Source organism: Phodopus roborovskii, unplaced genomic scaffold (assembly GCF_943737965.1).
Source record: "Phodopus roborovskii unplaced genomic scaffold, PHOROB, whole genome shotgun sequence".
NCBI lineage: Eukaryota > Metazoa > Chordata > Mammalia > Rodentia > Cricetidae > Phodopus > Phodopus roborovskii.
Genome location: NW_026125052.1, coordinates 21,754,261 through 21,768,261, shown reverse-complemented (window position 1 = coordinate 21,768,261; position 14,001 = coordinate 21,754,261). Strand labels below are relative to the sequence as shown.

Sequence of the window (14,001 nt, the reverse complement as noted above, 5' to 3'; positions counted from 1 at the left end):
TATTCAGAGTTCTAATAAGGACTCCGAAGTTGTACCTACCTCCAACTACTAAACAAAGGACATAGGCTTCCCAAGTGGGTGAATTTAGGTCGTGAGCCTGCCCCTGAACCATTCACAGTAGCCAAGAGAATGCCTGGCAGTGATTGGTTGAGAATGGATTCCTTCCACATTCTTGCATTTAGCAGGTCAGACTGGGAGCAACTGCCTGTGAACTTCTCAGCTGCATAAGAGAGAAACTTGCAGGAATGCCTTTGGGAATAGACAGTGTACTACTTGCATTTATTTGTTCGAAATAAGCCACTACAATTTTCCTAAAATACTCCTTTAAAGGACCCAGAAAAATTGCAGGAAGAACACAATGTCAATCCTGATGTCTTTAAACATCTTTCATGTTTGAAAATAATTAGACGACAAAAAAAAAAAAAAAATGAATATGGACTGATGATAGCATGGAAGTTGAATTTTTCCTGAATTTGAGGTTTTGCAGTGTGGTTATGTAAGACCTTCAGAATGAGGAGTCTTCCAGTTTCGGTCGGTACCCCAAGAACTCAATGCTGCAACCCAGTTGCTGCAACACGCAAGAGGCTTTAATGAACAGGAAACATTTGCGTAAACAGGCTCCTCCAGCATGCAGGCTAGAGAGAAGCCCCCCCCCCCAGGTGTTTTTAAAGGCAACCCCACAAGCTTAGGGAGGGGGTGGGACCCTCTGTCCATTGAGTATGTGACCCTTGGAGGCCGGATGGTCTGCTATTAGGGTCAACAGACCTTAGGGCCTCAGGGTGTGCTAATTAATTTTGTCTGGGCAAACCAGAGTTACAGCTATCTCTTTGTTTCCTAAGGACCCTATTCACCACCTGCTGACTCACAAGAAAGGAGGGGCAGTGTGAATTCTTGTTATCTCAGGGCCTTGTGAGGGGAAGTTAGCAAATTCCAAGGAACAGATATTGGTTTCCAGGTTAGTCCTTCATTTCAAGTGTGGGGGGGTTCTTTAACTTTACTTTTTTGTCTTCCAGTTACATAATACAATCTCTCATTTAAAAAAATTGTTTTTATTTTTATATATATACATATACAAACATACATACATACATACATATATACACATTTGTTTTTATTTTTATTTAATGTGCATTGGTGGTTTGCCTGCATGTATATCTGTGTGAGGGTGTTGGATCCCCTGGAACTGGAAAACTAATGTTACAGACATTTGTGAGCTTCCATGTGGGTGCTGGGAATTGATCCTAGGTAGTCTGAAAGAACAGGTAGTGCTCTTATCTCTGAGCCATCTCTCTAGCACCCAAGAGAACATCTTTTCTTTCTTTTTCTCCCAGAATAGGGTTTCTCTTTGTAGTTCTGGCTCTCCTGGAACTCACTCTGTAGACCAGGCTGCCTTTGAACTCAGAGATCCACCTGCTTCTGCCTCCGGAGTGCTGGGATTAAAGGTGTGTGCCACCACTGCCTGGCTTGAAAACACTTTTGTTTTTTGTTTTCTTTGCAGATATACTTTGGAATAGTTAGGACTAAAGAGATAATTCTGAAACTATCAAAAACCTCAAATGATATATAAAAACTACTTGTATTACAGATAAAGAAAAATAGGACAAAATGTTAACATTTGCTAAGTCTAAGTAAAGTTTAGTGATTCTGTAGTTAGAATTAATGAAGTTTTGCTTGACAGTGGTGGCGCCCATCTTTGATCCCAGAATTCTGGAGGCAGAGGCAGGGGGATCTTTGTGAGTTGGAGGCCAGTGTGGTCTACAAAGTGAGTTCCTGGACAGCCAGGGCCACACAGAGAAACCTTGTCTGGGAAACAAAACAAAACAAAACAACAAACCAAACAGAATTAATGGCGTTTTAAAAAGTGTAAGGTGAAAATAGGCATTAATAAGCCATTTGTTACCGTATTTGCTGCTTTTATTGTCTTTTTATTTCCCAAGTATCTGAAAACCAGATGAAGTGGAACATCTCTGCAATCCCAGAACGGATGCTGAGGTTAAGATTGCAACAGGTTCAAGGCTAGTGTGCCCTTCCCATGATAAAAATAATCAATAAACAGCACAAACAACAACATAATGACTAATATATACAATGATCACTAAAAGAGCCACACAGATCTGCTTTACTTTCTCCCAGTGACCAGTACCTGCTAAATCTCTCAATCTCTAGTGTTTTGATTCAAAAACATGAAGATCAATGTATTTATGCTAAGCTTTTTATTATTATTTTGGTGGCTTTTTTTGAGACGGGTTCTCACCATGTAACCCTGGCTGGCCTCACTATGTAGACAAGCTCGCCTTAAACTCATAGCAATCCTCCTGCCTCTGCCTCTGCCTCCCGAGTGCTGGGATTAAAAGCCTACGCCTATTACACCAGGCTAGACTTTTTTTTTTTTTTTAAAGATAACGCGACTAATAATAATTTCATGTATTTGTTTAAGGACGGGTCACAGAGAAAGCAAACAGGGAACTGCCCAGCTCTGCACCTAGGCAGAGACGGCACACACCCCTCAGCGTTGCGTGGTGAGCTGGGGGGGGGGGGGGCATTCTGCAAGGCACTCTGGGATTGCCGGCCGCTCCCTCATCTCGCGATGCTACTCTCCTTTCCACCCCACCTCCACCCTTTCCCCCCCCCAGCCCCGGCGTCCGTGCCCCTCCCCAACGTGTTTTTCAAATCCGCCAATGAACGCACAGCTTAGGCTCAAACCAGCCAATCGGGACGCGGCGTCACCGGGAAATTTAAATCGCGCCGGCCGGCAGCACGAGGCACAAAGTCTGAGGGCTGAGGCGCAGTGGACGTTTCGAGGGCCGCCGACCCCGCAGGCTGAGAGCCCCGCACCGCCTTCCGTGGACGCCTGAGCCCGCTGAGCAGGTGGGAGCCGAGGCTGGGCCCGGGCGGTAACTGCCGGCCGGAGGGCTGAGCGGGCGGGAAGGCGGGAGCAGGCCGCGCCGGGGCGTGTGCTGGGCCTCCGTGCTCGGGCGAGGCCTCGGGGCGGGGTGGTTGACCCAGCGGCTTAGTTTCGCCCTGCCGGGGTCAGGCCTGGCAGCACCGGTCGCTGCGGAGGGCGGCGGGGGCCCCGAGGGTCGGCGCCGGGGACACCGGCCGCACACGAGCGCACCCGGCTGCCCTGCGCTTCCCCGCTGCTTCTGCCGGGGGAGGGGACGGGGCTTTGGGCCGGGGATGGAGGTGGCAGTTAAGACCCTGCGGTGAAACACTTGACCCGGGTCAGCGGTGTCAGTGTGAGGGCGAGCTTAAAGCGGTGAGCGCTAGCAGATTGTCGGAGGACTTGTGGATCCCTGTCACTTTGTGGCGATCGCACCTGTGGTAGGTACATGTCGAGCCCCAGTGCCCCCACAGCTGGGGTCTGCCTAGGCTGGAAACGTGTGTCGTGTGTGCGAGATGCTGAAGACGCGGTGCTAATGTCACTGCTGACAGCGATGGTTGAGGAAAGTTCTGTAATGTAACGAACCAATTCTTTATGTAACTCGGTAGAAAGTGCCGGTATGTATTCATTTGGGCCATGAAGCAACAGAAAAAAGAACCCAGAACTGCATTTATTGCCTTAAGGATGTAGATTGTTAACTCTTAAGTAAGGCAGCCGGGCTTCTCGTCGTTGGTGTTCTGTTAACTAATGTAGTCTAGACTGCGGAGCCCCTCCGTAATACCGTGCTGGCCAGAGGCTTAAGGCCACTGAGTTTTTGAAAAGCCGCTAATCTGAGTTGAGATGTTCTGCGTGCTTAAACTACACAGAGGATTTTGAAGGTGTATTAAAACGGTAAAAAGCATGTTAATTTTTCTATGTTAATTTCATTTGTTTCCTTTTAGCCTCTTAAAAAATGTGGTGAGTGGGAAATTTAAATGTTTGATTAAAAATGTGTTCTGATTGACAGTTATGTTGGCCAGAAGTTTTTAATCCCTTTGCTGGAGAGGCAGTTATCCCTCGACTTAATGCTGTAGCCATCAAACTGAAAACTAGCAATATAGAGTTGATTTTTTTTTTAGATACTATTGTATATTTTCCTAGCTGGCCTTAAACTCAAGAGACCTTCCCTCCTCTGCCTCCTTGGTGGTGCTATGATTAAAGGCGTGTGTCACTCTCCCTGGCCCTGCCTCTGCTGTAGTATTATTAAAAAGTGTTTTTTTTTTTTTTCCCCTCACTCTCCCTTGTCTACTAGCTTGCTGCCTTATTCCTGTAACCATGTCCACCAACGAGAATGCTAATTCACCAGCTGCCCGGCTTAACAGATTCAAGAACAAGGGGAAAGACAGTACAGTGAGTACCTTCTGTTGCTTTCCCGTGTATACTTTTAAATGGAAATACGAAGGGGTGTTTGTGTAACACATTTTAGGGGTTGAACCCAGTGCCTTACTGATGTTAGGTGGGTTTTCCTGTGCCTGAGTTTTCATCTCTAGTCTGTGTACATGTAAATCTTAGTTGTGTATCTGTGCATATTTGGTGCATATGCAGAGGGGAGAGAACAGCTTTCAGGCCTGGTTCTGTAGGCTCGGAGCCCTCAGACTTGGATGAGCCATCTCTTGCTGACCTTTGAGGGATTTCAAAAAGAGAAATTACTTGTCAGTAAAAGCTGATAGATAAGATGAGGTGTTGTCTTTTCTTCAGGAAATGCGGCGCCGCCGAATAGAAGTTAATGTGGAACTGAGGAAAGCGAAGAAAGACGACCAGATGCTTAAAAGGAGGAATGTCAGCTCATTTCCCGATGATGCTACTTCTCCTCTGCAGGAAAACCGCAACAATCAGGTAAATACTCTTAGACATTCTTGGACATTCCTATAATTCCTGACTGACTGTCAAATGTATGTATGACTTTTTTTTTTTTCACATTTTTAGTTTTTTAAAGAAGTATATTTGTGTTTGTGTGTATGTGCAGGGGTCCAGAATGTAATGTCCCTTGAACTGGAGTAGTAGGCAGTTATAAGCCATTTAATGTGGGTGCTGTGGATTGTGTCTGGGCCCTCTGCAGGATCAGTGCTTAGCCATATATCTATCTCTTAAGCCCCTGGGAAGATCCCACACCCCATGTTCCCCACCACCGTCACAGAGCTTCTCTGTGTACGTTGCCTTGGCCGTGGCTGTCCTGGAACCTACCATGTTTACCTGCCTCTGCCTCCCAAGTGCTGGAATTAGTGGCATGCACCACCACTGTGTTGGGCACCTACTAGCTAGCTTCTTGGTTTTTCAAGATTGGCACTTGCTCTGTAGATCAGGTTGGCCTCAAACTCACAGAGATCTGCCTGCCTCTGCTTCCCAAGTGCTGGGACTAAAGGCATGAACCACCACTGCCCTGCTAGCATTTTTTCTTTTCTTTTTTTTAACATAATTGTTTTCTTTTACCATTCTGTTTTAGACTTTTCTGCTTATTATAATTTTAATCTCAAAGAGATAATTGTTTTTTAATTAATAATTTATAATTGGGTCTCAAACATCTTTTGTTTCCAAACTTGTTTTGCTGTTTTCTGAGACAGGGTCTCATGTAGCTCTGGCTGTTCTGGAACTCATTATATAGCTCAGACTGGTCTCAAACTCAAAAAAGATCTGCTTGTCTTCACCTCCTGATTGCTGGGGTTAAAAACTATGGGCCTCTATGAATGACACCAAACTTATTTTTCATTTTGTGAATGTTTATATAATGAATTTTAGTCCTTTTCACCCTATTTTCCTAGTCTCATCCCATCTTATGAAACTCACCAAATCTTTCTCTTTTCCTGTTTGTTTTATATCTGTGTCACACGGATCTTCATTGTGGTGCCTGTATGGGTTTACTGGAGGGACATTGTCAGTGGCTATAACCCTGAAGGAAGTTCACCTCTTTCCACAGCTGCCATTGTCAGTAGTCCCCCAGGAAGAGGTGGGGCCTTATAAAGTGGCCTTCTCAAGTTATTTCAAATTGTAATAAATGTGTTTTAGTTAGGCTGTGATAAAACACTGCCAAAACCAACTTGGGTGGGGGGAGGGTTTATTTGTCTTACAGGTTATAGTCCACTAACCAAAGAAGTAAATGCAAATTCAAGAATATTGCTTATTGGCTTAGTCTCTGGCTTGCTCAGTTTTTTTGTTTTGAGACAGTCTTACTGTGTATTCCTGGCTGGCCTGGAACTCACTATGTAGACCAGGGTAGCCTCCTAGTGCTTGGCTTAAAGGCATGTGCCACCACACCTGAATCTCAGGTATATGGCATACCTGGCCAGTACAGCACCACCCACAGTGAGCTGGGTCCTCCTGCAACAATTAGAAATCAAGAAATGTCCCAAACTAATCTGGTAGAGACAGTTCCTTAATTGTTGTCACAATGAGTAAAATTGCTGTGTCATGTCTGGAAAATAGATTGACAGCATTCCTTCCCAACCACTGGATTTTAACATTCTTCCCTTTTCCTCAATGTTCCCTGAGACTTGAGGGTATAGATAAGTGTGATACAGATACTCCTTTTACACTTTGACCATCTGTGGGTCTTTATATTAACCACCAAACAGCTTCTCTGAGCAAGGCTGAGAGCTATGGATATAAAGAATATTTTCCCCTAGGGCTTATGACCTCTCAGCAGGGATTCATGGCCTGGTGTGTAGGAGCAAGTATATGAGATTCCCCACTGTGGAACAGGTTTTAAATACAACCAGAAAGCAGTTGGTTACCTCCATAACATTGATGTCATTGTCGAACCAGTGGATTACACCATGCCAGGTGACATAGGGTTATAGCCGGGTAAAATGGTTGACTTTCTCCCTAGCAGCCTGCATAGTTCCTTCTGACACTCTGAAAGTTGGCCGGCAGTGAAGAAAAGCTTCCATGTCAGTCCCAGCTTGATGCTTTTTTTTCCCCTCTTTTCTGTCCTGTGACCACCAAGTATATGGTGTCTTCATCACTGAGGTCTTAGCATCAAGTTCTGGTAGGTGACCAAAAGCACTGGCGGTAACTTCTGTTTTGAGAGCTACAAGCCTCCTTTCTGCAGGGATTCACAACATAAAAGTTGTCTACTATAGAAATTCATGGGTGAAAATCTTAAAATCCAAGAAATTGGGCTGGGTGTGGTAACGCACAGGTTTAATCCTTATTTGGCTTATACCTCCAGGTCATAATTCATTAATGAGGGAAATCAGGGCAGGAACTCAAACAGAAACCATGAGACAGTGGGTGGGGTGTTTGTTGTGCTGCTAACTGACTGGCTGGCTGGTTCAGCTAGCTTTCCTGTACAACTCAGACCCACCTGCTTGGGAGTGGTGCTGCCCTCTGTATGCTAGACACTGCCACATCGGTCATCAAGATAACTTCTGACCAAAGGCATTCTTCTCATGTGGAGTCTATATTTGGTCAACCTAGGTTTTGTCAAGCTGACAACAAAAACTAAACAACACAGCAGATATAAAGTATATTATTTGTGGAGGCCTGGAGAGATGATGGTTCAGTAGTTAGGAGGGCTGGCTGCTTTTCTAGTGGACCTGGGTTCAGTTCCCAGCACCCACATGGCAGTTAAACTATCTGTAGCTCCAGTTCCAGGGGATCTGACACATTCACACCAATATGTACAAAATAAATTTTTAAAAAATAAATGAATTCCATTTAATAAAAGTAATAATATGTGGCACCCACCTTTAATCTCAGCATGTGGGAGTTTGAGGCCAGCCTGGTCTATGGAGTGAGTTCCAGGACAGTCAAAGATACACAAGGAAACCCTATCTCTAAATAAATGATAATAGTGTATAAAATATTGCATTTCTTTTAGGGTACTGTAAATTGGTCTGTTGAAGACATTGTTAAAGGCATAAACAGCAACAATTTGGAAAGTCAACTCCAAGCTACTCAAGCAGCTCGGTAAGTCTGCAGGCTCTGGCATGCATGGTTAATCTAAGAAATTAACCCTTTTAGATGGGTCAGTCAGCAGATGGGATGCTTAAAGTAAAAACTATCCAGTCCTGTTTACATGAGAATTTTTCTTAGATGAGTTTTTATTTTATTTTTGTGGCAATCAGAGGACAACTTGCAGGAGTTCTTTCCACCATGTGAGTCGTGGGCATTGAACTCACTTGTCAGGGTTTGGCAAGCACTTTACCCACCTGAATGAACCATCTCTCTTCCATCCCCTGCCCCCCTTTAAAATTGAAACATGATATCGTGTAGCTTAGACTGGCCTTAAGTGCACAGTCCTCTTGCCTCAGCCTTCCCTATGTTGATTATACATGTGTCAACCACTTTGTACAGATTGTCAGAAACCTTTCAAGGCACCTTGAAAAACAACTTCAACTTTTGATTTTCTTTTTTTTTTTTTTTCCCCTTAGGAAACTGCTTTCTAGGGAGAAACAACCTCCTATAGACAACATCATTCGGGCTGGTTTGATCCCAAAATTTGTGTCCTTCTTGGGCAAAACTGACTGCAGTCCCATTCAGTTTGAGTCTGCTTGGGCACTTACTAACATTGCTTCTGGGACATCTGAACAGACCAAGGCTGTGGTAGATGGAGGTGCTATTCCAGCATTCATTTCTCTCTTGGCATCTCCCCATGCTCACATCAGCGAGCAAGCTGTATGGGCTCTTGGAAACATTGCAGGTACTTGCACTTAAAATTCTTTGGACTGAATGTATGCAGTGTGATTAAAGAAGGACAATGTTAAGGTCCTACTGACTTTTGTGTCAAGCTTTGAGCTTGCTTTAGGCCCTTACTAGGAGTGGAAGAGACATCTAACAATGCTACTGGAGAATGTTTGAGTGTGTCTGAGTGCATTCAGTAGTAGATTCATTCATCATGCTCTTTAATTTTTGAAACGGGGTCTCACTGCTTACCACTGCCTGTGTAGACCAGGCTAGCTTGGAACTTACAGAAATAGATCCTAGAATTAAAGGCGTTCACTATCAAGCCCAGCTACTTTTGCCTTCTGTTTCAGGTGACGGTTCAGTTTTCCGAGATTTAGTTATCAAATACGGTGCAGTTGACCCACTGTTGGCCCTTCTTGCAATCCCTGACCTGTCTTCCTTGGCTGTAAGTTAGTACCGTAAAGTCACTTAGTGTCTGGTTCTTACCCCATCTACTCAAAAGTAAGCCTTCTAATTAACTTTTCTCTCCCCCAGTGTGGTTACTTACGCAATCTTACCTGGACACTTTCAAACCTTTGTCGGAACAAGAATCCTGCACCCCCCTTAGATGCTGTTGAGCAGATTCTTCCTACTTTAGTCCGTCTCCTGCATCACAATGACCCAGAAGTATTAGCAGATTCCTGCTGGGCCATTTCCTATTTGACTGATGGTCCAAATGAACGGATTGAAATGGTTGTGAAGACAGGAGTTGTGCCCCAACTTGTGAAGCTTCTAGGAGCTACTGAGTTGCCAATTGTGGTAAGAGCTGACCTTTTTATTTATGAGCTTTAATAGTACACAAGCACAGTCACTGCCTGTGACTCTTGGTTTTTCGAGGCAGGGTTTCTCTGGTTTTGGAGGCTGTCCTGGAATTCACTGTGTTTAGACCAGGCTGGTCTTGAACTCACAGAGCCTCTGCCTTTGAGTGCTGGAACTAAAGGAGTGCACCACCAATGCCCAACTCTGCCTATGACTTTTGGAATAGAGAATTTTAACAGCACTGGAAAAGAACGTTATGTAACTAATCGGCGGCAACATTTTTCTTTTTCAGACTCCTGCACTCAGAGCCATAGGGAATATTGTCACTGGGACAGATGAACAAACTCAGATTGTGATAGATGCAGGAGCTCTTGCAGTTTTTCCTAGCCTGCTAACAAACCCCAAAACTAATATTCAGAAGGAGGCCACGTGGACAATGTCAAACATCACAGCTGGACGCCAGGACCAGATACAGCAAGTTGTGAATCACGGCTTAGTCCCGTTTCTTGTTGGTGTCCTCTCTAAGGTAACGAGAGTGAAGGATTTAGTCAGAAGATTGTTAATATCTATGACAGACAGCCTATGTGCCTTTAATCTCTGGGCTTGGGAGGCAGAGACAGGAGGGAGGATCCCTGAGTTTGAGACCATTGAGCTTCAGGGTAAACAGGACTACATAGACTTTGTTTCAAAACCCAACAATAACACCTACTGAAGAGTCTTAAAAGAACATCAGTGCCTGCTCTCTGTAGCCCTTTGTTAGGTAACAGACAGCACTTCCTAATGTATTGGGTATAGAACCAGCAGGTAGTTTAATCATGTCTGTGGAACAACTGTTTGGAGTCTAACTGTTTGGACTTCTGAACTAAAACCATTTTTTTTCTGTTTAATTAGGCAGACTTTAAGACACAGAAGGAAGCTGTGTGGGCTGTAACCAACTACACCAGTGGTGGGACTGTTGAACAGATTGTGTATCTTGTTCATTGTGGCATAATAGAACCTTTGATGAACCTCTTAAGTGCAAAAGACACCAAAATTATTTTGGTTATTCTTGACGCCATTTCAAATATCTTTCAGGTAAGTCCTAACAAGGCTGTGTTTGTTTGAATTGGGTTGATATTTACTATTTAGGACTGGGGAGAGGACAGGTAAATTTGGTTATTAATAGTCTGCAGAACCAGAGGATGTTCATGTGCAGCCTCAATGTGAACATTTACTAATGAATTCTTAGCATGGGCAGTAGTGGCACAGGCCTTTAATCCCAGTACTCGGGAGGCAGAGGAAGCAGCCTAGTCTACAGAGTTAAACACAGAAACCCTGTCTCAGAAACAACAAAAAATGCTTTTTACACGTGTGTGTGTGTGTGTGTGTGTGTGTGTGTGTGTGTGTGTGTGTGAGAGAGAGAGAGAGAGAGAGAGAGAGAGAGAGAGAGAGAGAACTGGAGTTACACACAGTTGTGAACGACCATATAGGTGCTGGGTCAAACCCACATCTTCTGCAAGAACAAATTCTCTTAACCACTTTCCACGATATCCCTCTATCTAGCTCCTTTTAGAATGGGAAGGTATCCTAGACTGGCTGGAACTCCCTATGTAGCTGAAGTTGTCCTTGAATTTCTTTCTGATCTTCTTGTCTCCACATTTCCTTCACTGCACTCAGTTTTATATGGTGAACTACCTCACTAGTCTCAAGGTTTAATAGCCTTGGCTGTCCTGGAACTAGCTCTGTAGATCAAGCTGGCCTTGAACTCAGATCTACCTGCCTTTGCCTTTAATCTCTACTGAGTGCTGGGGGGATTAATTGAAAAGTTGCCTATTTGATTCAAGTGTGTCAGCAGTAATGAGAGTAGGCAAGCTCAGTTAGTTCATCAACTAATATATTTCCAATACAGGAACTTTTCAAGTTGAGAGTAAGCTGGTATTGGTAGCTCACACCTATAATCCTAGCTCACAGGAGGACTGCCATAAGTTGAATGCCAGCCTGGACGACATAGTGAGTTCCAAGCCAGGCTTCACTATAGAGTGAGTGAGAACCTTTTACAAAAGAGAGTTGAGTCTAGAGAAGGAACTACTAGTGTGTTTCGTGCCTACATGTATGTAAATCTTTACCATGTGGCCAGGTTTCCTGCTTACAGGAATGAGTTAAAAATTGAGGAATTGGATGCCTTTAATCCATCCTAGCACTCAGGATGTAGAAGCAGGCAGATCTCTGAGTTGGAGACCAGCCTGGTCTACAGAGCAAGTTCAGGATAGTTCAGCTACACAGAGAAACCCTGTCTTGAAAACAAAGTTGAGGATTTGGAAGGAATCTTAACTTTATATTCATTTTAGGTTATGAGCCTAGCTTTTAACGGCTGAGCCATCTCTCCAGCCCTATACAATTAACTCATAGACTAATGAATTCTTTGTTGCTTTTTTTTTTTTTTTTTTGTATGAATGTTTTGCCTGCATGTATATCTGGTACCTGTGGAGTTTAAGAGAGGGACCGGCAGTTGTGAACCACAGTGTGGGTTCTGGGAACTGAACCCAGGTTTTCTGCAAAAACGAGTGCTCTTAAGTACTGAGCTATCTCTATTCTAGACCTGTGTCTGGCTGTAACTCCCAGTCACTGGGATTAAAGGGGAACAACCTTGTGCCTGGCTGCTTTTTATTTAAGGAAAGGATTACTGTGCTTTGTGGATAGTAACTCCATGTTGCAGTGTCACAGAGTTGGCCATCTCACTCATGGTCTGAGGTGGTGCTTTCACAAAATTTCATGTTCATGTCACAGGCCAATGAACGGGAAAGCAGGGTTGCTTTGAAGTTGCCCTAGGAAATTGACATAAGGAGGTTTTGAGGCCAGTCTGGGCTGCAGTGGTCATTCTAAGCTACATAATGAAACCCTGTCTCAAAAATCAGAATAGCCCCAGCACTCGGGAGGCAGACAACGGACCTCTGAGTTTGAGACCAGTCAAGTCTACATGGCAAGTTCCAGACTGACCAGGGCTACATGGAGAGACCTTGTTTCAGAAACCAAAACCAGACAAAAATAGATCAAAATAAATTTACAAAGCAACTGAAACTCTTCTCATAGGAGCTGGTATTCATGTCTGATAGATATGAACAATTGTGGAGAGGGTAGTGACTTTGAATTTGTTTTGTTTTAAGGCTGCTGAGAAACTAGGTGAGACAGAGAAACTCAGTATAATGATTGAAGAATGTGGAGGCTTGGACAAGATTGAAGCACTACAAAGCCATGAAAATGAGTCTGTATACAAGGCCTCATTAAGTTTGATTGAGAAGTATTTCTCAGTGGAGGTGAGTAATGCCCGTGTTAACTTGGAAAGTATACAAGAATTTACAAGTGTCCCGATCAAGCCCACTAGATTTTGATGCTTTCTTTGTGTGTGGGTTCTTATTACCCAGTATTCTTGCATAGAGGAAGCATCAGTGCAGCCTCTACTTACTCTCTATGTTTGCTCCTCACATGTTGGCTTTGATGGGGTATGACCAGCCATCCTAGGATACCTCAGAACATCCTGAGACTTAGGTTTATGGGTGTCAAGAGAGCCATGGAGAAATGGACCAACCCCAGTGCCTCACTCTGCTTGATATAGGTCTCTCCTGTTGTGCAGTGATAGACATTGAGTATCCAGGCCCTCCTCTAAGCACTATGAGTCAGCTATGCTTCTGCAGCCAGTCCTGTTTTTCTTTCCCCTTTACTTGTAAGCTCACGGCTAGAGATGTACCATGCTTACAGTAATATCTTGTTTTACTGTTTCCAGGAAGAGGAAGATCAAAACGTGGTACCAGAAACTACCTCTGAAGGCTTTGCCTTTCAAGTTCAGGATGGGGCTCCTGGGACCTTTAACTTCTAATGTCCAACAGAGACACAAAGTTGTTACCTATGTGCTGTGTTCCTCATAAATTTGTCTTACTGTTTCTCTACTAAGAACTCTTTTTAAATGTGGTTTGTTATTGTAGCACTTTTTACAAAAAACTATACTTGAACAGTTGTTAACTGTACATACTATATGAAGCTGTCCTCTGAGTTTCTTATTTCTATGTGGAATTTCATACCCTGCAGTGTCCTGTAAATAAAGATTAGGTTCCACTCTTTACTCTGTGCCGTGCTATTTTCTTACTTTAGTCCCTTACTGTTGGAAATGAAGAGGTGTCCTTTGGTCACCAAGGATGTAGAGTGAGCACCTATGGCTCTGGGCTTTCTGGGACAGCCCTCATATCCCCCACAGGACTAGCAGCCAGTGTCTCTGCTAGAGGACTTCTGATAAAAGTCTAGATTCAATCATGAATCTGCAAATTCAAGTGGATGGGATTCACTCCTCCAATCTTGAGCCTGCCTGCAAGTTTATCCCTGGGCAAGTTACCTAAAGTACTGTGTGGTAAGAGTTTGTGATCAGCGAAAAAGAAAACAGTGTCTTTTAGGAGCTTGTACGGTATGGATTGCTGACCACTACTCTAAGCACACATACTTAGAGAAGAGGAGAAACCACGTTTGGATTTCAAGCCCTTTACAAAAGGGAGTGTGCGTTATATTTCTGAACTTAGTCCATTTCTTTTGTTTCGAGGCAGGATTTCTCTGTAGCCGTGGATGACCTGGAACTTTGTAGACCAGGCTGGCCTCAAACTCAGGCCCTCTTGCCTCTGTCTCCCAAGTGCTGGAAT

The 14,001-nt window shown here is 44.0% G+C and overlaps 1 protein-coding gene across 1 annotated transcript; it reads left to right on the top strand.

The window, feature by feature from the left end:
• The first annotated feature begins 2,706 nt into the window (after window positions 1-2,706).
• On the top strand, window positions 2,707-13,436 carry Kpna2 (karyopherin subunit alpha 2). Its single transcript, XM_051179432.1, has 11 exons — window positions 2,707-2,868; window positions 4,173-4,270; window positions 4,619-4,756; window positions 7,737-7,825; window positions 8,290-8,558; window positions 8,893-8,987; window positions 9,077-9,340; window positions 9,633-9,866; window positions 10,232-10,414; window positions 12,484-12,633; window positions 13,101-13,436. Exons 2-11 carry the CDS (start codon window positions 4,196-4,198, stop codon window positions 13,191-13,193), a joined length of 1,590 nt encoding a protein of 529 aa, XP_051035389.1. The 5' UTR covers window positions 2,707-2,868; window positions 4,173-4,195; the 3' UTR covers window positions 13,194-13,436.
• The last annotated feature ends 565 nt before the right edge of the window (window positions 13,437-14,001 follow it).

What these genes read in the sequence shown, in the direction of transcription:
- Kpna2 (XM_051179432.1), top strand. Translation starts at nt 4,196, where the DNA reads ATGTCCACCAACGAGAATGCTAATTCACCAGCTGCCCGGCTTAACAGA. An exon ending in TTGTTGGTGTCCTCTCTAAG is followed by an intron (nt 9,867 to 10,231) that starts GTAACGAGAGTG and finishes CTGTTTAATTAG; the next exon opens with GCAGACTTTAAGACACAGAA. An exon ending in AGAAGTATTTCTCAGTGGAG is followed by an intron (nt 12,634 to 13,100) that starts GTGAGTAATGCC and finishes TACTGTTTCCAG; the next exon opens with GAAGAGGAAGATCAAAACGT.